Source organism: Mustela erminea, chromosome 18 (assembly GCF_009829155.1).
Source record: "Mustela erminea isolate mMusErm1 chromosome 18, mMusErm1.Pri, whole genome shotgun sequence".
Lineage (NCBI taxonomy): Eukaryota > Metazoa > Chordata > Mammalia > Carnivora > Mustelidae > Mustela > Mustela erminea.
Genome location: NC_045631.1, coordinates 60,647,865 through 60,669,360, shown reverse-complemented (window position 1 = coordinate 60,669,360; position 21,496 = coordinate 60,647,865). Strand labels below are relative to the sequence as shown.

Sequence of the window (21,496 nt, the reverse complement as noted above, 5' to 3'; positions counted from 1 at the left end):
CAAACAACGGACTGCAAATGCCGCGCTCCCATGCAGTCAACCCAGAGATGAGCCGTGGCTGCCCACGGCCCTGGGGGCTGCGTACCCACCTCAACCGCCACAAGAGGGGCCACGCTGCAGTCCAAGCCCAGGGGACGTCTGGCAGCACGCTGTGCTCGGTCACTCCCCACAGACGCCTCTTTGGCTCACAGGTGTCCAGCCTTGGAGGTTCTCCCTTGGCGTAAAGCAGTGAGGTGTGCTTGACCTCCGTCCACAGACACCCTTCAGGGACGCTCTCCAGAAGAGAGCATTTGGCCCCTCTGTGGTCAGCAGCTGTCTCCGAAGCCCTGGGGGAAATGAGGGGGGCCGCCAGGGTGACCGGTGTCTCGGTCCCCCCTCATCCCGACTGAGTGCTGGTGACCCATCGACCAGCCAAACCAGCACAGCCACGGACAGCTTGTGGCCAGGCGTGGAGGGAGGAGCGGGCGTCGGAGACTCAGCTGCTGAGGGCGGTGACCCATCCCCCATGCCATCTAGTCGCCCCCGACGCCCCACAAAATCGCTCTCGGAGTGGGCCTCCTGCCCCCGAGGAGTGGCGTTCGCTGAGCCCCGGCTCCGGGCTCCGGCCCGAGGGAGCCCTCGTCCCGGCAGGTCCCGGACTGGGCCCTGCTCCGGGGCGCACGAGGGAGGCGCGACGCGACTTCGGTCCCAACCATCCGGGCCCCGAGGCCCCGCACCGGCGTGGGGGGGGGGGCTGCAGGCCGCGGAGTCCCCCAGCCCGGCTGGCGCCCGGGGCGGCGCGCAGGACGGGGGGTGTCCCGCGTTTGGCTTCAAACACGTTGGCCCTTTGGCAAACCGCCGTGTCCGCGGGCCTCCCCGCAGCGGCGCGCCCCCGCCCACCCGCCGGAGCGCCGGCCGGGACCCCGCCCCCGAGCCGCGGAGCGCGCGCGCCGACCCGGCCCCGCCCCCCGCCGGGCCGCTTTACGGCGGAGGTCGCGCCGCGACGTGGGCGGCCGTAAAGCGCCCGCGGCCCCGGTCGGAGCTGCCTGCCCGCGCCCCCCGCGCGCCGCCCGCGCCCCCCGCGCGCCCCCGGCCCACGCCATGGCCGGCCTCGAGCCGCGGGTCGAGTACCTCGAGAGCTTCCGCTGCCCGCTCGGGGGCCTGGCGGCGGGCCGGCCGCGCGTGCTGTGCCACGGGCCCGCGGTCTTCGTGTCCGCCGGGAGCGAGCGGGTCTCCGTCTACGAGCAGGGGGGGAGGCTGCTGACCGTGAGCGCGGGGCCGCCCGGGGGAGAGACTGCGGGGGGGCCGGGGGCGGCCGGGCGGCGGGCGGGCGGCCGGGGGCGCGGAGGCCCGAGGGGGCTGCGGGCTCGGAGGCCGGGTGCTGGGCCCTCAGCAGCTGAGTCTCCGACGCCCGCTCCTCCCTCCCCGCCCCGGCCGCCGGCCCGACGCCGCCCTCTCCCCGCGCAGGCCGTGTACAGCTTCCCCGCGCCGGTGTGGCAGCTGGAGCTCTCGGCCGTCCCCGGGCTGCTCTACGTCCTCTGCGCCCGGAGGGGCATCTACTGCTTGTCGCCGGACCCCGAGAGCAGGTGACGGGGAACAGTGGGCGGCAGAGGGGGCGGCCGGCCCGGCCTCGGGGACTCCTCCTCGTGCCCGGCCCTGGCCTCCTTACCCTGGCCACTGTGACCTGTCTGCCCTGCGTGGCCTAGATCGGGGTCACAGCACAACACCAGCCGTCCCCTGTGGGGCGGGAGATCGCGGGGCCAGCTCCGAAGTCTGGGCTGCCCTGGCCCCCAGCCCGGGCATCCTCCAGCAGGCTCGTCTCCAGGACAGTCCTTAGTAAATGGGGCTCAGGCGGCGCAGCGTGCAGCCCCAGGCAGGATGCTGTCCCCCTGGCCGTAGGTGGGTCTCTGAAGTTAGCGGTCACCGCCAGCGCGCCCTGAACGCTGAGGCTGGAGGGGGCCTGTCCTGAGGAGCTCGGCCTCTCTTGTGTGCCAGCGCAGGTCTAGACGCGGCCGTGGTCGCTGCTGTCTCAGGACCTAGAAATGGGGGGCGGTTCAGAGGCTCGACCTCGGTGCGGGGGGGGTCTTACGGTTCTGCGCGGACGAGACGTTTCCTCCTGAACCCGTTTCTGGAAGCCTGGGTGCATCCTGTTGTGTGGGTCCCAGGGGCACGGGCGCTCACAACAGCAGTCCTCGGGCAGGCCGGAGGTCTGTGGCCGGCCAGCTGCTCCCAGGTGGGCCTTCCCCACAGTGCTGAGGGGCCCTAACGGGCTCCGAGGTCACTGCCTGGGAAGATGTCCGGCCCAGTGTGGTCAGTGGTGGTTTCTTGGGAAGACAGCTTAGTTGTGTTCTCACAGTTCCCTGGTTCTTGAAGGTGCATGAACCAAGATGACGGGAGTGACCAGGACAGTGAGGACGGCGAGCCTCCTTGTGCCGTGATTTCCGTGGACCCAGACGCCTGCCTGCTCCCAGATGCCGCTCTGTGTACTTTCACTGTGGTTGCTGATAAGCTCGTCACCCTGGCACAGGGCCCTGCCCACTGGAAGGTACAGCTGTTTGAGTGCCCCCGTCCGGGAGAGGACGCCAGACTCAGAGGCCAGGTTGGCGAGGTGGAGTTGTCCATCTCCAGCCCCCTCACTGGGCCCCTTGGGGAGCCCACAGCCCCCCGCTTCCTCCCAGTGCTGTGCTGTGTGTCCCCAGCGGGCCCCAGTGCTCTGCACAGCCGTGCGCAGGGCTCTGGGGGCTTCTTGCTGGAACGGGCCCTCTTTGGGCTACTGTTTGGAGTTGACGCCTCTCTTCTGGAGTCACCTGTGATCCTCTGTGGTCTCCCCGATGGCCAGCTCTGCTGTGTGGTCTTGAAGACTCTGGTCACCTCAAAGTTGTCCCCTGGCGATCCGAAGGCCCTTGTCAAGATTCTCCATCACCTGGAGGAACCTGTTGTTTTCATTGGGGCCGTGAAGACAGAGTCATTGGCCCAGGACGTGGAAGACACACACCCTGACTGCCTGGTGGCACTTGGTCATGACGGCCGGGTCCTAACCATCAAGGCCGGCTGGGACGAGGCTGGGACTCTGGTGCCGGAGCTGCGGGAGTACCGGCTGCCGGGGCCCGTGCTCTGTGCGGCCTGTGGCGGAGGTGGCCGTGTCTACCACAGCACCACCTCGGAGCTCTGTGTCGTGGACCTGGCTCAGGAAGGCGTCCCCAGTGGGGACCTGGGAGACCCGCCATCTCTGCTGTGTCCAGCCGGCTTGGGCGTCTGCAGCGTCGTCACCCTCTCAGTGTTGTCCGAGGTGCCCGAAGGTACGAGGTGGTGCTACGTGAGCCGGAGACGGAGACGCCACCGCCTGTCATGCCGGGGCTGGGGGGGGGTTGGAGTTTCGCGGGCTTGTCTTCTGCGTGTGAACTGGCACGTTGTTCCCATCTTCGGCAAACCTCACAGGCAGGCTCCTCCCCAGCTGCCCTAGGCTGGTGCTTGACACCTGCCTCGGGGGGGCGGGGGCTGCCTGCTGGTGTGTGGGCAGGGGCGGGGCATCTCTCCCGGGCAGGTGCTCTGTGGTGGGGAGTTCCGGGAGGGCTCTGGTCAAGGCCGGCATGTTTCTGAAGGCTGGGAAGCGCTTGCCTGCCTCCTGTGTGGCCTGCCCCCGGCGGCTCTGCTGGAGCTGCGTGCTGGACGTGTCTTCCCTGGACAGCGCTGGGGGGAGGCGAGAACGGTGCCCCCCTCGGCCCACGGGGTGGTACTCCTCGTGGAGGAAGCACGGACTAGGCCAGCGTCTGTGCCGCTCGGAAGGACAGCCACGTGGTCGGCAGCGCCAGGCCGCCGCATGGCTCACATGTGTTCCGTGCCTCGCTGTTGGGCTGCCACACCACGGCCCAGGGCTTGGGGCCTTGGTGGCCTTGGGCGCAGGGGACAAGCAGACAGTTGCAGGAGAAGGAGCCCAGGGGTCGGGGGACCAGCCGATGCTAGAGAGACCACAGGCTTCTGGAAAGGCCCTGTGAGTGTGGAGCGAGAAAGGGGCACCTGTGCGCTGCCTTGCCCTGTGCAGACCATCGGGGCTTTGCAGGCCAGCTGCACCTGGCTGATGAGGCCACACGCGTCCTTGTTCAGCCCCCTTTGGTCCCGTTCCCAGACCCCTTCCCCACAGCACTGAGCTGTGTGCCAGCACTCTCCCCAGGGAGGACCCTTCGGATCGTGTGCAGGGACGGACGTGGGCAGGGGCTCTGCCCGGCCCCTGGTGCGCATCTGGGCTCTTCAGGGCCGTCTCCAGAACCCTCTCGTTCTTGCCGGGGGCCGGCGCGCTGTCGACCTCTGTGCTGTGCCCCCAGTAGCCTGCCCCTCCCCCACCCGGTGACCGGGTCTCACCGGTGTGCGTCTGCAGGTGACGTGAGGCTCCTGGCCCTGTCCACCAGGGGCCGCCTGATGACCTGCCGCCTGCAGCTGAGCTCGGAGGTGCCGGGCCCCACTAGAGCCGCTGCGGCCAGTACTGGCCAGAAGATTAAGGACTTGCTATCTGGGATCGGCACCGTCTCTGAGAGGTGAGCAGCTGTGCCTCAGGTGGCTCGGCCGGAGGCCGGTGCTGCGTCTGTGGGGGCAGCGTGGGTCCAGGCCTCTGACCCCAGGGAGAGCCCCAGGTGGCACACTGCATGGCGGAAAGCTGCGTCGGGGGAAAGGGATGTCCCCTGTTTCCACATCCCGCCTGCAGCTTCTCCCTGTTAGCGGTACAGGACACGGCCCCTGCTGGTTCCTCGGCTCTCCCCCAGTGGGCCCCTCTCCTCGGAGGCCTCTGCCTCCCTAGGCCCCAGCGGCATATTCCTCTGACCTGTTCAGAGCAACGGGCTCCGCTCAGCCCTTGCCTGCCCTTCTGTGCGATGCCCTGTGGTTTCGGGCCCTTTCTGAGGCGCCTGTCGTCCTCGGCCGTCGCACTGTTGCCACAGAGGATCAACAGGGCCGACGAGGGACATGGCCGGGGATGTGCAGACGCCCCAGGCTGTGCGGCGCCAACGAGGTTGGCGGTGGCCGGGAGCCCAGTGAGCAGGCCGGGCTGCGCTGTGGCTGTGCTGCCTGGGAGGGGGCGGGGTCCGATGCTGGGGGCCGCTGGGCGGGGCTCGGCGTGGCCGGGGCTGCAGCGCTGCTCCCGGAGGCAGTGGCCTGCTCTTCACAGCAAAGAGTGAGGTCCTGGTGCCTTCCAGTCCCAGGAGCAGGGGACGAGGGGCCCGCCGGCGCGCCTCCCCGTGGGTGCCACCTTCGTTCTTTCCAGGCTGTCTTCTCTGAGGAAGGCTGTTGACCAGCGGAACAAGGCCCTGACCTGCCTCAACGAAGCCATGAATGTGAGCTGCATCCTGTTGTCCGGCCGGGAGGGCCCCAGGCCCATCTCGTGCACCGTGACGACTGCCTGGAGCCGCCCACAGCTGCAGGACGTGCTGACTGCCACCTGCCAGCTGGAGAACAGTAGCGGCCTCCATCTGGACCGGGGCTGGGCCTTGTGTGTGCGGGTGCTGACCAGCGCCTCTGCCTCAGACTCTGACGTGGCCAGCGCAGCCACCACCTACACCATCCCTGTGGACCGGCTGGGCCCCGGCGATCGGCGGGAAGTGACGCTGCCCCTGGGCCCCGGGGAGGATGGCGTCCTGCACCTGCCCCTGACCGTGTCTTGCGTACTCCATTACAGCCTCAGGGAGGTCGTGGGCGGGGCGCGTGCCCCGTCAGAGTCCTCTAAGGACTCCTTGGATGAGTGCCGCCCTGATATCTTGCCCGAGCAGGACGGCATCTGCCTGCCCCTGTGTGAGCACACCGTGGACGTGCTCTGGTGCCTGCGCTTCCCTGGCCTGGCCCCAGCCCACACACAGGCGCCCGGGCTGCTCGGCCCCCTGTGCGACCCTGTGGATACTTTCTTGGGATCTCTCCTCGGGCCCCGCAGCGAGCCGACAGGACCTGCTTCCCTGCGGGCCAAGTTCCTGCCTCCGTCGGTGGCCACGATCAAAGTGTCTGCAGAGCTGCTGAGGGCTGCCTTGGGGGACCGTCACTCAGGTTGGTGGTGTCGGATGCCTTCGCCGTGGCTTCAGGGTGTGTGGACATCGGGCTCCTCCCTCTTACAGGCCCTGCCCGAACTCACCACAGCCCCCCGCCCAGCAGGCACGTCCGTGGACTGTGCCACCCTGCAGTGGCTCCTTGCCGAGAACGCCGCCCTGGACGCTGTGCGAGCCCGCCAGCTGCCCTCGGTCCAGGGAGTGGCCCCAGATGGCGCTGATGTGCACCTGACCGTCCGAGAGGCACGTGGGGGTCTGGACCCTGGGGAAAAGCGTCTCTGAGTGTCGTCCCCAAGCCAGCTATGTCTGCGCTGCTTGAGGGGATCAGTGACCGGTCCCCACTGCATAGAGTTTCCTGCTGTCTGAGGCTCGGCTGTGCTGGAACAGCCTTTGTGGGGGCGTGGGGTCTGTGTGGGAACCAGGCTGACCTTCATGTGGGGGCACCCCGTCGTGTGCGCTGCTGGCACTCGTGGCCTACTTCCCTAGCTGTGTCTGGCAGCCGTGAGTACCGCGGGGCGGGACCTGCTGATACTGGTCCTCAGGCACCCAAACCCCTGCCCGTTTGCAGAAGCTGCCCCGGGGGTGCCGAGACACCGTGCGGGCCTGCCTGGGCTCTGGCCGTCCTTCACACACGCCTGCCTTCCCAGCGTGCTCATGGCGGCAGGCCCGCAGCCACATCCGGCAGACTCTCACCGTCCAGCGGGCTTGCGGACCAGCCCAGGCTGCCAGGACACATGTCCCTAAGATGGCAGGCTGGTCCCTGGCTGCCACACGGCCTTTCAGGCCAGACCAGCGTGTTTAGGTTGGGGCGTCCCTGGGTCCTGATTCTGGGCCTGGATGGTGGCCCCACCAGTGCTCTTGGCCTCAAGAGCGCTCGCAGCCCTAACACACCTCAGGGTTCCAGAAGTGCCAGGAGCAGTGGCCTTCCTCAGTTCCCGGGTGGGGCCCGTCCTTCGCGCTCTGTGTGGAGAGTGAGCCAGCATGTCCTGGCCCGTGGCCTGTCCTGCCTGTGGCCTGTCCTCGCCGGTTCTGTCTTCAGCTTCCTGCAGCTGGAGCTCCCGGGGGACGGACCGCCCAGCCTGCTCCCTGTCTCACATCTGAAACCCTGGCCCTGCTGTTAGGTGGCCCGGGACGCCCGGTGTGCTGTAGGGGAGTCCAGGCATGGGTGGTCCAGGGTTGGCAGGCGGGCACAGAATCCCTTGGCCGTAGAGTGAGTGCCGTGGCTCTAGATTCCAAGGAAACAGGACTTCTGCACACGTGTTCCAGCTGGGTGACTGCTGGGTGGCCGACTGGTCTTTCTGATGCAAGTTCTCATCGGGTGGGGAGAGCCAGGCCTGGGCGTGCAGGCTGCCAGGGCCTTTGAGGGCAGTTGGAGCTGCTTGTGGTCTGGGGCTGGCGGGGCCGTGGGTGGGTGGTGAGGCTCTTCTGTGTGGCAGGTGGCCATGACCGACCTGGGCGCAGCAGGGCCCCTGCAGACTGTGGAGATCCGGGTGGAGAGCTCCTCTCCGGCAAGCCTGTGCAGCGCACACCACGCGGTCATCGGGCGTCTGCAGGTGTGCGGGTCTGCTTGGGCAGCCGGGGGCGGGGGGCGCTGTTGGGGGTGGGGCTGCCTGTGTGGGGGTTGGAGGACCACCTCTGCTCCTGCCCGTTTGGGCTGTGCGGGGAGCTGTGCTGGTGGTTCTTCGTGGCAGACCCTGCCTGTGCTCCCATGAGCCCTCAGGCCGCTGAGGAGGACCTTGTGTGTGTTCCCTGCCGCGGCCAACTCAGGTCCCCAACTGGCCTGGCTGAGCAGCGCCTGTGCGGAGAGAACGTGTGCCGGGGCTGCGTGTGCCGGCGTGGGTCCCGAGGCTGCATGTGCCGGGGCTGCGTGTGCCGGGGCTGCGTGTGCCGGCGTGGGCCCCGGGGCTGCGTGTGCCGGCGTGGGTCCCGAGGCTGCGTGTGCCGGGGCTGCGTGTGCCGGGGCTGCGTGTGCCGGCGTGGGCCCTGCGCTGAGGTGCCTGCAGTCCGAGCCACCACGTCTCCGCCCTCGCAGACGCCACAAGGGGCCCCGTCTAGCGCGGGAGCCAGCGGCTGCACTGCCTTCTGGGCGCCGTAAGTCCCAGATCTGAGAAGGTGCCCATGGTCCACGTGAAGCCTGGCACCTGGTCCCTTGGCCCGGTGGAGCCCAGTCTCTGGGCCCAGCCGGCCGTCTCCTCCCGCCACTCTGACTGCGGCTTTGGCGGCCCCGGAGGAGTCTGCCGTGGCCGCTGTCCCTCCGGCGGGGAACGCACCAGCGCACCTTCCCCGGCCCCACCCACACCCTGAGAACCAGAGAAGCAGCCGTCGAGGCTTCCACGAGGACCTGAGTGCTGCTGCGTCAGACCCACCCGCGCCCGTCAGACCCACCCGCGCCCGGCAGGCGGCCCCGCCGCTGTCCCCTACTCGGCACTCTGATGGGCCCACTGAGGCTCACGCAGCTCAGGAATGTAGTGCCAGGTTCCCAAAAAGGACACCCATCCCCCAGAGTGGTTCCCGTTCCCTCTGCTCAGAGGGGAGCCTCTTGGACCGGGGTCTCCCCATCAGGCTGTTAACAACCCGGCCGAGACCCGGCATGACGGTCAGGGGTCACATGGTTAGCGTGGTGCTGGGGGAAGCGCGTCCCGGTGTGGCCATGACCGCCACAGACCAGACCCAAACGGCAGGAATCCGGCGCCCGCGGCCGAGACCTCTCCCGCACTCACACAGCTGTCCCCACCCCACCTCCAGAGGCTCCTGTGTTCTGATCACTTCCTACTCGACCTGGGTCCCCCCCACATGAGCTCATCTGTAAAGGCCCCACGTCCACGTACGGTCTCTCAGCTGCTGGGGCCGTGCTCCCGCCTCACCTGGCCCCTAACGGAGGGCTGCAGGTGGTCCCTTGACAGGCCTGTCACGCGGCTATGGACCCTGGTCCTGGCAGCGGACGCCCTGCGCCCCGTGACGGGAGTGCACCGGGGAACCGGTGTGTGTGCTGGCCACGCAGAGTTTGGGGGACCCTGCTAGGTGTGCGGTGCCCGCCACAGAGGCTGGTGGGGGCCTCGCTGCCTGACCCTGGGCTTCCCCCAGAGCGCAGGACAAGCAGCACCCCACAGGGGGCCGTGCTGAGGGGGCAGGTTGGTGGCCCCCGTGCGGGCAGTGGGCACCAGGCCTGGGACGAAGGCTGGGAGACGGTGGCGGGAGACGGCTCGGCTCGTGGGGATGAGGGAAGCGCTGGGAGGGGCGGCGGGAGCTTCGGAGGGCGACCTCCGAGTCCTCCGTCGGTCGTCGAGGGCCCGTGGAGGTGGTGGCGCGGTGTGGGAGGAGCCCAGCTCACCGGCTCCAGCCTCCCTGTCCCCTGCCCCCAGAGGATGGTCGTGGAGCAAGCTGCCCGGATCCCCGGCCCGCCCGACCTCCGTATACAGTGTCTCCAGCAGACCCACAGCAGCCACGAGGTGAGACCCTCCGGCTCCCCTCCCCACGGCCTCCCGCCGGCCTGCTCCGTGACACTGTCCCTGGCCGGGATCCTCTGGGAACACAGGGCTCACCCCGCACAGTGGGGGGCCTGCCCCCTGCTCAGCCACGGAGGGGGGAATGCGGGTGGGCGTGGCTCCTTGTCTCCAGCCTTGCTCCTTCCATCGGACCTTCCTGTCGCCTGCGGGGGGGGGGTTGGCTGTGGGTCACCTGCCACATACCAAGTAGGGTTTGTGCATAACCGCTGTCCCCCAGAGGGGCCGTGCCCAGTGGCGAGGTGGGGGGTCTGAGCTTGCTGCCCCCACCGGCAGACCCTGCTGCGGGAGGTGCAGACCCTGCGGGACCGGCTGTGCACGGAGGACGAAGCCAGCCTCCAGGCCACCGCCCAGAGGCTCCTGCAGGTGCACCAGCAGCTGCGCAGCCCCAGCCTCCTCCTGGTGTGACCCCAGGTGGGCCCCTCTCACAAGCCCAGCATCCTCGTGGCTTTATGGAGAGAAGCGCAGAACACCAGGGGCTGCTTCCTGGCTCCTGACCTTGGCCGTGAGGCTGGGGGTGGCAGGTGGACTGGGCACTACCAGGGACATGGGGCCCACGACTGCTCTGGGGTGTGCGTGAAGTGGCACTCATGGCCCCCCATCCCGCCCGGCCCCAGCCTCTGCACAGTGTTCCTTCCCCTTCGGTAGCTGCCCACGACTCCTGCTGAACCTGGTCATACCTGGCCGTCCCTGGCCTGGAGCCCTGGAGCCGGATCCACGACGTCTGTCCCCCCTCCCCCCCAACTCAGAAGTCAGGCCCCGGGTGCAGGGTCCGGGCCCCAGAGCAGCCCACGGGCCCAGGAGAAAGTTTCCAGATTTGGGACTTCGGGGGTTCTGGCCATGGCTGTTGCCTGCCCCACTGCCTGCTCCCCCAAGTACAGACCTCTCCTCCCTCTCGGGGCCCCTCACTTACGGGCTGCTGCTGAGGCCACCCACTGGGAATGCTGTCCTGTGGCTCTGACACTCCCACGGTAGGTGCTTGTGGCCGGGGCCGTGCACAGCCCTGTGCCCTGTCTCCAGGGCCCCTTGGCCTGAGCAGCCACTCAGTGGCCCTCCAGTGCTGGTGCGTCCAGCAGTCGGCGGGGGTGACCCCCTGTTTGGACTCAACATGGTGCTCTCCTGTACATGCAAGGGCTGCGAGGCCCCCCTTGCTGCGGGAAAAGTCTGTTCCCCATGGAGCTGCCTTGTCACTGTGTGTGTGTGTTTTGGGGCAGCAGCTCTGACTGCATTTCTGGGCCTCCTCTGGGGTGTGCATAGATGAACCCTGCCTTGGTCTTTTCCGTGGTCGTGGGGGCCAGGGAGAGTCCCCCGGCCCTGGGTGAAGGGCCCACCCAGCCCACAGGGCAAGCAAGCGGTTCCCAGGGAGGACAGGCCGTCTCCAAGGAGGGAGAGAGGGAGGCCACACGGACCACATGCTAGAGGCGGTGGTGGGCACAGATGTTGGCTGTGGACAGAGCAGCGCTGGAAGCCTGTCCCCCAGGCCTGGGCTGGGCTGGGCTGCCCCTGGTCCCCACTTCTAGCTCCCATATGACGTCCAAGGCACACTTGCCACCTCCGCCAGGCTGCTGACCAGGATGACCCTGGTGAGGCATGAGCCCGCACCCTCCCAGGGATGCAGACACAGTAGAGGGAGAGGGCGCCCCCCTTCCCCCGCCTGCTGGCCGGAGGGCCCTGGTGGGGCAGGCGAGGCCGCAGTCACTCGAGCCCCACCCCCTGGTTTCCAGAAGAGGAGACCCGCAAGCTGGGCAGCCAACCCGCGGGCGGGAGATAAAGTGGAATCCTGTGGAACCTTTGTGAATTGGGAGAGATGGGCGGGGCCAGGGCAAGTGGGTCGGGACAGAGCTCGGGGGGAGCCGCTCCTGGAGCCTCACGCTGGGCTGCCCTGTCATCGCCCCACCAGGGACGGGCCGCCACACCGAGCGCGGAGCCCCTCAGCGGCCCCTGCTGCATGTGGCTCGCTGTCCCCCACACGGTTCCGGCGCGCCGGGAACGGCCTGCACGCAGTCCCAGGTGGACCCTCCGGGCACTGGTCCCTGTCTCCCCTCCCTAGGCCGCGTGGGCTTCACTCAGCACGGGTCTGAGGCCAAGTGCACTCCTGGCAGAGGCCAGCGAAGGGAAGTCGGGGACCCCAAGGGAGTGTCCCGCTGTGATCTCTGGGCAAGCGCCCGGCGGGGGAGCCCCCGTCCTCCGGGCCTGGTGTCGCCAGGGGGCAGCACAGGCCGTGGGGCCTGCGGCCACCTGCTCTTCTGCAGCCTCGAGGCTCTGGTGTCTGGTCCTCAGAGGGTTAACTCAGCCCCCCTTGGCCAGTGGGCCCGCGGGGGTCCAGCCCCTCTGTCCTTAAGGCTGGGCGAGGCAGTGGGGTCCGGAGCAGGCCGGGCTGAGGCGGGCCCTGGGGAGAGGCTGTGGGTGGGGGCAGGATCCCTCCATGTCCACTCTGCTCGGGCATATCCGTGCTGCACGCCCCGCCTCGCACACCTTTCCCAAAGCGCCCCAGTCCCCACGGCCCACACTGGCTGGATTCGCTGGACGGGCTCTCAGGCCCCAGGGGCGGGGAGGGGCTTGGGCTCAGGGGCGGGGCGTCTGGTCTCCTCCTCGCTTCAGGCTCTGGGCCACGCGTGTGTGGTCCCCTTCCCAACCCCAGGTTCTGCGTTTCCCACTGGGCCACCCGACCCCTCCAAGAGGCATTGTTCTGGGTGGGGGTCCTTGGGGGCTGGGGAGTACCTGGCTGCTGGCTGCGGGACCACAGACCTTGTCTTGGCATCCGGCCTGTCTGGGGCGGGTGGGGTGGGTGCGGGCAGCGTGGAGGCCCCGGAGGGGCTGTGCAGGGCTGAGAGGGGCCCTCTCCCCAGGGCCGGCCGCTGGCACCCAGTTTGGGAGGGACGGGGTCGCTCTCACCTCACCTGTGCTGGGTTTTTCCTGAGACCCGGATCCGCGTGGGGGGATCCTCACCCGCAAGACCCTGCGACCGGCCTAACCCCGCACTCCGCCGGGGGCACCTGCCGGGGCCGGGGTGTCCCACCCGCTGGACCCCACTCCGGGCCACACGCGCCCGCCCTGCGTCTGCTGCGCTGCGGGGTGGGGAGGTGGAGCAGCCGCGGCCGGAGCCCCGGGGCTGGGGCGGGCCGTCCGCGCACGACCCTCCCCTCGCGGCGCCACGGAGCCCGCCAGCCGCTGCGTCCCAGACACGGTTTAATGGGGGGGACGCGCCCCCGCTCAGTACTCCCAGAGCGCGACCCCGGCCGGCGTGTCCGCGTCCGCGCGCAGCAGCCCCGAGGCGCCCCCGCGCAGGTACTTGCCGCCCCGGGCGCGGATGGCCAGGCGGCCGCGCTCGCGGAACTCGAAGACGAAGTCCTCGGGCCGCTCGCCGTCGCTGTACACGCTGCCGTGGCTGCCGGTGTACCAGAACCCGCCGCCGCGGCCTGCGGGCGGGGGCCGGGTCGGCGGGGCGCGCGCGGGAGCCGGGGGCCGCGCCCACCCCCGCCCCAGGGGGGGCCCTAACCCCGCCCCCGCGCACCTCGGATCTGGTAGGCGCCGTCGCTGAAGCTCAGGTGGAAGACGTCGTAGACGGAGCGGTTGGTGTCCAGCTGGTTGGAGCCCCGGCGGTGGCAGACGAAGCCGTCCAGGCCCCGCAGCACGAGGATGGGCCGGTTGATGAGCTTGAGAATGAACTCCTCGTCCTCACCTGGCGGGGAGGAGGGGCTGAGGCGCCACGGCCCCGCCCGCCGTCCTCCCCGGGGTGGGTAGGATGGGAGGGGTCTGGGGGCAGAAGGGGCCCAGATTCCTGGCCTGGACACTGGGCCCACATCTGCCATTGCCATGACTCGTGTGACCTTGGCAAGAGGCCTGTTACCGCTAAGCCCCAGGTTCCCCAAATGTGCAGTGGAGATAGGGGGCTCTGATTTCTCCCTGACGTCCAGAGCGATCTTGACCAACAAGGAGGACCCTGCCAAGGCCGCCCGGGCCGGGAGGAGGGACCAGCTCAGCGGTGAGGACGCCCTGGGCCCTGGGACTGGTGAGGAGTGCTCACCCACAAAATCGCTGACGGCCGCCAGCTGTCCGTTCTTCTTCATGCACACATAGCGGCCATTACTGGCCTTGAGGGCCACCCGCCGGCCACGCCACTCCACCTCAAACATGGTGTTTGCAGAACTGGGAAGGTCAGGGTAAAGTCCCCTCAGAGCAGCAAGACAGGAGCTCAGGGTCAGGCTTTCCCATCCCCCTCAGGTCCAGTACCAACCCCCCGGGGAGGGGGGGGACAGGCGCTTGTCTTCCACGGACACACCCGCCACTGTTAAGAGCTGCCCCTTGCCCAGTGAGTATTTTCTCGGCTGGGCTGATTCAGTGGTCCTCGTGGTGGAGGTGGAGGTGGTGGAGGCCGTGGAGATGGTGGTGATTGGGGCAGTGGAGGAGGCGTGGTGGTGGTGGTGGTGGTGGTGGAGATGGGGATGGGGCACTCACACCTGTGTGGCTGTGGCGTGGATGCCCCCGTGGGTGACAAGGGTCCAGTAGCCCCCGGTACTGGAATAGAAGGTGCACTTCCTCGTCTCCTGGTCAATTTGCATCAGGAAGGTCTCATGAAGCAGCTCCTCGTCCTGGTTGGCTGAGACATTGACCCCTAGAGGGAGGATAGGGGAAGCCCCTCACACCTCTCCCCAGGTCGGGAGTGGGGAGCAGAAAGATGGGGAAAAGCATGCTCTTGGGGCAACCCTGAAGGCAGAAGGGGTCTCAGAACCCTTTGGAATTAAGATTTGGAAGGCGCTTTTCGGAGAGTAGGAGGCGGTGCCGCCATGGCCATGTGGGCCCACCGTGGACTGCAGTGTCCAGTTCTCTGAAGGTCCTTGGCCAAGCTTCTACCGCAGCCCCAGGAGCCAGACCCTTCTGTGCCAGCAAATCCCCTGCCTCTGCTAATCATTAGATAATCTGCTTGCTACTGCTCTCTCGACCCAAGACTTACACCAGCCTCTATTTATAACTCACCCCTAAGCCCCTGGATAAGCACAGTGAGGTCCCTCTTCTTCCCCAAGCCAGGGCCCAAGTTGGGGAAGACCCCAGCTGGGGCCTAGGGTCCATTCCTGGGCACAGAGGAAAACCTGGCCCACTGTCCCCACCCCAGCCCCCCTTTGTACGTGTCTGGTCTCCTAGGAACCCTGAAGGAGGGCAAAACTCTGGGGCGCTGCCTGGGGTTCCTGGAAGGATGGAACTGGGGATAACCATGCCCAGGATGCGGGGCAGAGGCCAGGCTCTAGAGTCTCCCTAGTATCGTCCCATAAACCATGCCCCTGTTTCCAGGGATGTGACAGGTCACAGAGCTCCCCAGTGCGGCCAGGCTCCAGTGTGAAGCCGGAGGAAATGGGGCCCTGAGGGTCAGGGCCGGATCCTGTCCAGCCCCGTCCCCAGGAAGGTAGAACAGGCACCGGGCACGTGTGTGCTGGAGAGGGTGGGACCTGCTGTCCTTCAGCTCCCAAGGTCGCTCCCTCCAAAGCCGCCCAGGGAGGTCTCTTGTCTCCCTTCTCACGTGGACCCCGTGGGCCCCGCCGTCCCATCAGCAGCACTGAACTGAGTGGGCGCCTGAGGCTCCAGGCATGTGACCGGCAGTAACGACACAGATGACAGACAGTTTGTCCAAGGCCTGTGAGTGCTGTGGGCCTGGGCTGGGGTGGCTCCTGGAGAAGGTGACACTGAAACAGACCACGGAGGGTGGGAGACCCGTCCCTGCAGGTGCTGAGGGCAGAGGGAGGCTAGGACTCCTGAGTCGGGCTGCACCGTGGCCCCTCGGAGGCTGACCCCACTGGCATCCCCAGCATCGCCCCAAACAGACTGGCCGAGGGGTTTCTGACTCCCACAGCTTCTGCTGGAATAGCAGGAGCCGTCTTGTGACCACAAGGCACCCAGCTCGAGGTCAGAGCTGTCCTCCGAGAACAGCTCCACAAGGAGGAGAGAGCGAAGGGTTCTGAGAACTCCATGGAGCCGGTGATGGTGTCCTGCCTGGGTCCCCACCACCCCGTGCCTCCAGACTTCCATTTACAGGAGATGATGTCCTCGTAGCCTGAGCCACGTGGTCTGTTTTCTGAGCTCCACTGTCCCACTCAAGGCTGGCAGAGGGGGCAACAGAAACAGCCGACTCTGGCCGATGGGGGCAGCCCAAAAAGATACTGGAGGGGCGCCTGGGTGGCTCAGTGGGTTGAGGCCTCTGCCTTCGGCTCAGGTCATGATCTCAGGGTCCTGGGATCGAGCCCCGCATTGGGCTCTCTGCTCAGCAGGGGGCCTGCTTCCTCCTCTCTCTCTCTCTGTCTGCCTCTCTGCCTGCTTGTGATCTCTGTCTGTCAAATAAATAAATAAAATCTTGAAAGAAAAAAAAAGATACTGGGTGGGGAAAACAGGCCAGCCAGGGTACTCCGAGACCCCCTATGGGAAGAAGACAGGTTCGGGGGCTGCCTGGCCAGCAGAATTGTTGGGATCCTGTCACCACCCCGCAGCAGATCCCACAGCGTAGCTCTCCTCCCCCAGGACGGACACGCACATCCTGCTTCCTCGTCGACTCGCTGCCAAGTCCACATCTGAGCATCTGGGGGGGCAGGTCACATGCCCGAGGCAAGCAGGCGAATGTGGGGTGCTCTGACTTCTATGCAGAGCCTGTCCGTGTCGGGGTGCGGCCGGGACAGACAGAGTCAGGCGCAGGGGCTCCGGGGGGAAGCAGAGCCCGTATGCGCAGTCCCTCGCCGTCACTACCAGCGCGCTCTGTCCCTCCACTGCCTGCAGCACCACGGCCTTACCCGCGGCCCGAGCCCGTCCAAGTGCTCCTGTGTGCACCACCCCCCCCCCACCCCCCCCCCGCCGACAGAGGACGCGGCTCACGTGGTTGACAAACCAGCCAACTCCCACAGGCCAGAGAATGGTGTGGCCAGACCGCAGGGCCTGTGCCAGGAAGGACAGGGCGGACAGTCCGTCGTGCCCTGGGACCTGGCCATGTTCCAGACAGGCGTTCAGGAGGTGTTTGTGGACTGCCCGTTGCGGCGCAGGACTGGCCTTGGGAACCCTGGCTCCAGGCAGGGGGGCCCCTTCTGCGTGCCCGCGGCTGGGCCTCAGCCAACAGGACTAGCAGGTGGCAGTGGGGCTGGTAAGGGCATGCCTGGCCACTCCTGGGGGTACAGACCCAGGGGCCCACGCAGGGGACAGTTGCAACTGCTGGCCTGGGCCCGGTTTCGTCTTGGGGAAGGAGGGATTGCCCGTGCCCACAGGCATGGGATGGTGTGCGGAAAGGCACGCTGGCCACGCGAGGCAGGGAGCCAATGGGCCAGGACAGGACGGGCAGCCAGCTCCACCCAGCTGGCAGAGACCGTGCCTGCCGCCAGGAAGCCTGGGTCCTGCGGGAGGCCACCAGACCGGAGGGACCCCGAGGTCCTTCCACACTCTACCCCAGGCTGGGTGAGGATCCCCATGGGTCAGGCACGGGTGGTGTGGGCACCAGGGCCCTGCCCACGGCACTCCTGCTGGCTCCTTAGCCTGTGCGTGGCCCCTTCCCCAACTTCCTGTGAAGTTCAGAAAATGAAGCAGGAGAAGAGAAGGTGAGGGAAAGGGGTGGGGGGCCAGCCCAGCACGGGCGGGACCTGCCCTCCGCACCCCTGCGGCAGCGGGCCGGGGCTCCGCGGTCCCGTGTCCAGCACGGCCTGGGCTCAGGGGTCCTGAGAAGGATCCTGTCCGCCCGACGCTGAAGCCACCAGTGCTCGGCCGCCACCCCCACGCGGGACCCCAGGCCCCCCCCCGCCCCGCCCCTCGTGCTGCGCCCCACTGGCCACCACCCGTGCGGTGAGGATGCCACTGCCCAGCCCCGCCGGCCGCCGCACCCACGTTACCTTGCCGCACGGACACATAGCGGTGGTTGGCGGCCACCAGCACCACCTGCGGGTGACTCTCCTCCAGGTCAAAGAGCTCGTCCTTGCCCGGCCGCGTGTTGCGACCCGCCCTGAGTGTGCCGGCCGGCCCCACGGGCGCCAGGTAGTGGCCGTCGGCGTCCTTGAAGGCCAGCTTGCCGGCCTTGAACTCAAGTGTGTAGCGGGCCTGCGGCTCGGGCTCCCGCACCAGGCGGCCGTCGCTGCGCAGGTAGCGGCTGTCACAGGACCGCAGGCAGTACTGCCGGCTCCGGAAGATGAGCGTGATGAGCGCGTCCACGCCCCAGGGCCTGTCGCTGTCGGCCGCCATCTCGTCCTCCCGCGTGCACAGGTGCACGTAGCGCCGGCGGCTGACGCTCAGCAGGTGCGCCTGCGGGTGGGTGGCCAGGTGCACGGTCCAGAGCTCGGCCGCCGAGATGGCCGTGGCGAAGCAGGACAGCCGGTCCTCGGTGCCGCCGAAGAAGCGGCCGTGCGGCTCCGACCGCAGCGCCCAGCGCCCGTCGGGCTGCGGCAGCACCAGGAAGCGGCAGTCGCGGCCCGGTCGCTCGGCCTCACAGGCCACGCGCCCGTCCTCCTCGGCGGACAGGTAGCGGCCCAGGTGGCTGCTGCGGAAGAGCACGGCGCAGCCCTGCCCCGGGTCAGGCTCCAGCACCCACGTCTGCTTCCTCTTGAGGCTGGGGGCCGAGGCGTTGACCTTGAAGCCGAAGTTCTCGGCCGTCAGGTAGCGGCCGGTGTCGTTGACGAGGCCGAACTGGACCTTCAGCTCCTGGTGCAGGCCGTTGGTGGGCATCTTCAGGGCCGGCCCAGCACCCCGCGAGGGGCCTGCGAGGCGCTCTCCGCGTGCTCACAGCCCCCGAGGTCCCCCCGAGGCCCGGCCGGCGGCATGGACCCGCCACTCTCTGGCCAGTGGCTGCGGGCCCGCGGGTGGCAGCGGACGGGCGGGGGGGGGCGGATCAGAGCTGCGCCGGCTTAGGGACGGCGGCTGCCTTTTGTTACCCCAGCTTGGATTTCAGCCACTCGCGGACTGCTCCAGCGGCCGGAGCCCCAGGGCCAGCAGGGGTGGAGAGCTCCGCCCGCCGAGGGCTGACCACCTCCCTGTCCACACTGGGGCCGCCCGGCCCTGTGCCCCGCCTCCCGGCCCCTGCGCCGCTCAGGCTTTCTCCTCGTTGTGCCCCACGCCAGGGCCCCCAGACCCAGTGCACGGACTCACCAGCCCAGCTCCTTCCCAACGTCGAGAAAGCTGCCTGGTGGAAAACTCAGCGAGGCCGCAACCCGATCGCAGCCCTCCGCCCCGGCGGCCGCCAGAACCCCCGCCAGATCCAGTTACTGCTTCTCTGATTCCTGGTGCCAGGAGCCCAGCAAGGCCCCCCAACTCCGGCAGCCTGGAGCTGGAGTCGCGTGCCGTCCCCCTCAGCCATCCCCGGGCTGCAGCCGGCAGCCCAGGACCTGCACCTGCCCCAGGGTGGCCGGGGCGGGGAAGGTGGCACCCAGGGGACGTGGGGCCGGGGAGTGGCCACGTGTGCCCTGATGCCCCTATCCTGGCACCCAGGCCCCAGCCAGGGTCACGCTCACTCACGTCAGGCCAGGCGGCCTGGCTGTGCGGGGCCGGGAGGAGGCCCCGGTCCGTGGAGTGTGAACACAGAGCAGGGGCCATCCTGAAGCCGGCGGCGGTCGGACCCAGGGTCAGAGGACCAGGCCTCGGCTGACCCCTGTGCCTTAAGCACCTCAAGGAGCCCACGAGGCTGCTCCCCTTTCCCTGCGTGAGCTGTGGTGAAGCCAGCCTTGCTGCGGGGGCCTGGGAACCCCTAACTGTTTCTCCTGTGGCTGGGGCAACTCGCCTGACTTGCGGCGTCTTTACGGAGCCTGGTCCCAGGTGCGCGTGGGGGGCAAAGCCCTCTCAGCAGAAGCAGTGTGGCCAGCCCGCTAGGAGAGGCCAGAAGCTGCCCCCACCCCACCCCACCCCCGCCGACCCAGCACCTCCAGCCGCAGCCCCCACCTGGCTGCACTCCCTCCTCCCTGAGTCCAGGGGGCCACATCCCCGGGGACCCGCAGGGGCCAGCCCAGCCGCACCCTGCCTGTCTGTCTCCTGCACCTGCCTCAGGGGCTGGGAGCCAAGTAGTGAAACTAGAGCTGCCCAGCCTGGGCCCGGGCCAGCCTCGGTGTCCTCTTCCTCATCACAGTGTGTGACCCTCAGGCCTCCCTGGGGGAATGGGCCTGGGGCCGCGGGCATTTCCAGCCACAGCCTTCTGGGCCCTTGATGCCGCAGGCTCACCGCTCTGACCCTCTGGGGGCCATGATGGGGCCCAGTGCTGTGAGGGTCCAGCCGAGGGTGGGGGCCGGGGTCGGGCAGGCCAGACGGCTCGGGCGTCCTTCCTGCATCCCCTCAAACCCGGGCAGCAGCTTCAGTGCCCGGCAGCACCGAGGACCAGGGTGGGAGGCTGGGAGACACGCCCGGGCCCCCGTCCCCCCAGCAGCGCTGTGCATGCTGCGAGATGGTCCGGGGGCTGGTCTAGCCCTGTCCACCTCTGTGACCCCCACTCGCTGATGGGGCACCAACTGTGGGCCTGACTGCGCTGCGTGCCAGGTGCCCGCCGGCAGGGAGAGACGGTCCGGGGTAGCACCCCCTCCCCACGGAGCGTGCCCAGGGCCCAGGCCTTGCCTCGATGCCAGGCAGATGTCCCTGGTCTGGGGGTACACGCCATGAGGCTGTCCGCACCTGTTTCTCGCTGCGTCTCCCTCTGTGCCACCCCCAGGCTTGTAGGGACACCCACAGAGCAGGTGTTCACTGGCACTGGTCACTTCGTCAGGGCTCAGGGGGCCTGGGGGCAGCTGTGCCCATGGTCTCCCCAGTTGCAGCTAGGCTTCGAAGGAGCCCGGAGCGCCCAATTGGCATGAAGGCCTCATTAGCGCTGACTGGCGCTGGCAGGGCGCTCATGGACATCACGTGTCCCGTGGGAGGAAGCCCAGCTGCCAGGCGCTAAGTGGGCCTGGCTCCAGGCAGCCGCTTGGTGGCAGAGCCAGAAGTGGCCTCTTGGTCCCTGGGGCCCCGCAGCCCCAGGTGGGCGTGGCGTGGGGCTGCCTGGCACTGACTCACGGTGCGAGCTAAGGGGGGACCTCAGTCCCCAAGGGGGACGCTTAGAAGTGGGCCCCCCATCCCAGACTTCCTTGCAAGGAGGTGTTTGCATGGATGGCCCCCTACAGCCCCCCAGGACCCAAGCCCCAAGCCCAGATGCCTGCCAGGGGTCACGGTTCCTCTCTCGATCCCCTGTAAGGCTCCGGCGCACAGTAGGTACTGGAACATTCGGTGTGATGGGATGAGCCTCTGCAGGGAGGTGAGGCAGTGTGCGTGTCGGGGTGGGTGTGCGTGCAAAGGTGCACACAGATGGTGTGGGACAGAGGGAGCCACGGTCAGTGGCTGGGCCAGCCCTGGCCCTGGCGAAGCTTCCCTGGATCCCAGCCTTAGAGTCCGTCCACCGCTGCCCAGCAGGGTGATCAGGCTGTGCACAGCACAAGGGAATCCGGGTCAGGGAATACGTGTGAGAGCCTGTGGTTGCTGTGTCCTCGGCCGTGTCCTCAAGGACACACGCACCCCTGCCAGAGGGGTCCACACAGCCACCCACGTTGGGCACGCAATGCCTGCGGCCTGTCCAGAGTCCCCTCGGAGGCATCCGAGGTCACCTCTGAACCTGCCCTCCTGGGGGTTGGGGTGTCTGTTCAGTGAGTGTGCACTGCCTTGGGTTGTCGTCTGCCACCCCCGGACAGGGCCTGAGGACAGGAGTCAGGGTGCCTGACGTGTCCACTTCAACATGCATGACTTGCTTTCCCGGACACAGAGAGGATGCCTGGGTGAGTGGCTCCCCTGCAGCCCCCCCACCTCAGGGAGTGGCCAGGCCCAGACGGACACAGCGAGACAGACCCTGCTGTCTGGAGCAGGACCTGGGAGGCAGAGGTCCGCCGACTCTCGGACGCTCCCAGCGTGCAAGGGTGGGCCGGTCCCTGGCCTGCTGCCCCCCCAGTGAGGTCCAGCTGAGGCCCCCAGCCCTGGCACCTACCCTGGATTTCTCAGGGAACCGCTCCTTCCCTGGGACGCTGGGGGACGGGC

The 21,496-nt window shown here is 68.2% G+C and overlaps 3 protein-coding genes and 1 long non-coding RNA gene across 9 annotated transcripts in view; 3 read left to right on the top strand and 1 right to left on the bottom strand.

The window, feature by feature from the left end:
- Positions 1-976: 976 nt before the first annotated feature.
- FAAP100 (FA core complex associated protein 100) lies at positions 977-10,683 on the top strand. 5 transcript variants are annotated; one of them, XR_004280749.1, is made up of 10 exons: positions 977-1,245; positions 1,447-1,565; positions 2,353-3,278; positions 4,355-4,511; positions 5,234-6,003; positions 6,106-6,245; positions 7,439-7,555; positions 7,770-7,841; positions 7,899-8,093; positions 9,365-9,451. XR_004280749.1 is itself a non-coding variant. In XM_032322116.1 (10 exons), the coding sequence occupies exons 1-9, from the start codon at positions 1,081-1,083 to the stop codon at positions 9,911-9,913; spliced, it is 2,613 nt and encodes an 870-aa protein (XP_032178007.1). In that variant the 5' UTR covers positions 977-1,080; the 3' UTR covers positions 9,914-9,919; positions 10,154-10,683. The 5 variants fall into 5 exon arrangements, 3 of the variants coding, with proteins under 3 accessions (XP_032178007.1, XP_032178009.1, XP_032178008.1); XR_004280748.1 differs by having other exon boundaries at positions 7,770-7,844; positions 7,875-8,093; XM_032322116.1 differs by lacking the exons at positions 7,770-7,841; positions 7,899-8,093 and adding exons at positions 9,782-9,919; positions 10,154-10,683.
- On the top strand, positions 10,614-12,438 carry LOC116576945. The gene is made up of 3 exons (XM_032319500.1): positions 10,614-10,626; positions 11,313-12,109; positions 12,162-12,438. Exons 1-3 carry the CDS (start codon positions 10,614-10,616, stop codon positions 12,423-12,425), a joined length of 1,074 nt encoding a protein of 357 aa, XP_032175391.1. The 3' UTR covers positions 12,426-12,438.
- A 255-nt stretch (positions 12,439-12,693) lies between these two features.
- On the bottom strand, positions 12,694-19,352 carry FSCN2 (fascin actin-bundling protein 2, retinal). 2 transcript variants are annotated; one of them, XM_032322130.1, is made up of 5 exons: positions 17,359-19,350; positions 13,964-14,120; positions 13,533-13,654; positions 13,020-13,187; positions 12,694-12,924 (listed from the first exon to the last, which is right to left on the bottom strand). In XM_032322130.1, the coding sequence occupies exons 1-5, from the start codon at positions 18,182-18,184 to the stop codon at positions 12,719-12,721; spliced, it is 1,479 nt and encodes a 492-aa protein (XP_032178021.1). In that variant the 5' UTR covers positions 18,185-19,350; the 3' UTR covers positions 12,694-12,718. The 2 variants fall into 2 exon arrangements, with proteins under 2 accessions (XP_032178021.1, XP_032178019.1); XM_032322128.1 differs by having other exon boundaries at positions 13,020-13,654; positions 17,359-19,352.
- LOC116578181 overlaps positions 17,763-21,496 on the top strand; it is a 23,136-nt gene continuing 19,402 nt past the window's right edge. The window contains exon 1 of the long non-coding RNA XR_004280760.1: positions 17,763-17,774. This is a non-coding gene — a long non-coding RNA (uncharacterized LOC116578181). The remainder of the gene's footprint in view (positions 17,775-21,496) is intronic.

Excerpts from the sequence above, each read along its gene's own strand:
- FAAP100 (XM_032322116.1), top strand. The coding sequence starts at position 1,081 with ATGGCCGGCCTCGAGCCGCGGGTCGAGTACCTCGAGAGCTTCCGCTGC. Across the intron at positions 6,004-6,105 it reads CTTGGGGGACCGTCACTCAG|CAGGCACGTCCGTGGACTGT; the intron begins GTTGGTGGTGTC and ends CCCCCCGCCCAG. Across the intron at positions 7,556-9,364 it reads CGGTCATCGGGCGTCTGCAG|AGGATGGTCGTGGAGCAAGC; the intron begins GTGTGCGGGTCT and ends CCCTGCCCCCAG.
- LOC116576945 (XM_032319500.1), top strand. Across the intron at positions 12,110-12,161 it reads TCTCCTCCTCGCTTCAGGCT|CTGGGCCACCCGACCCCTCC; the intron begins CTGGGCCACGCG and ends CTGCGTTTCCCA.
- FSCN2 (XM_032322128.1), bottom strand. The coding sequence starts at position 18,184 with ATGCCCACCAACGGCCTGCACCAGGAGCTGAAGGTCCAGTTCGGCCTC. Across the intron at positions 14,121-17,358 it reads CTATGTGTCCGTGCGGCAAG|GGGTCAATGTCTCAGCCAAC; the intron begins GTAACGTGGGTG and ends TCCTCCCTCTAG. Across the intron at positions 12,925-13,019 it reads CGGCGCCTACCAGATCCGAG|GCCGCGGCGGCGGGTTCTGG; the intron begins GTGCGCGGGGGC and ends CCCCGCCCGCAG.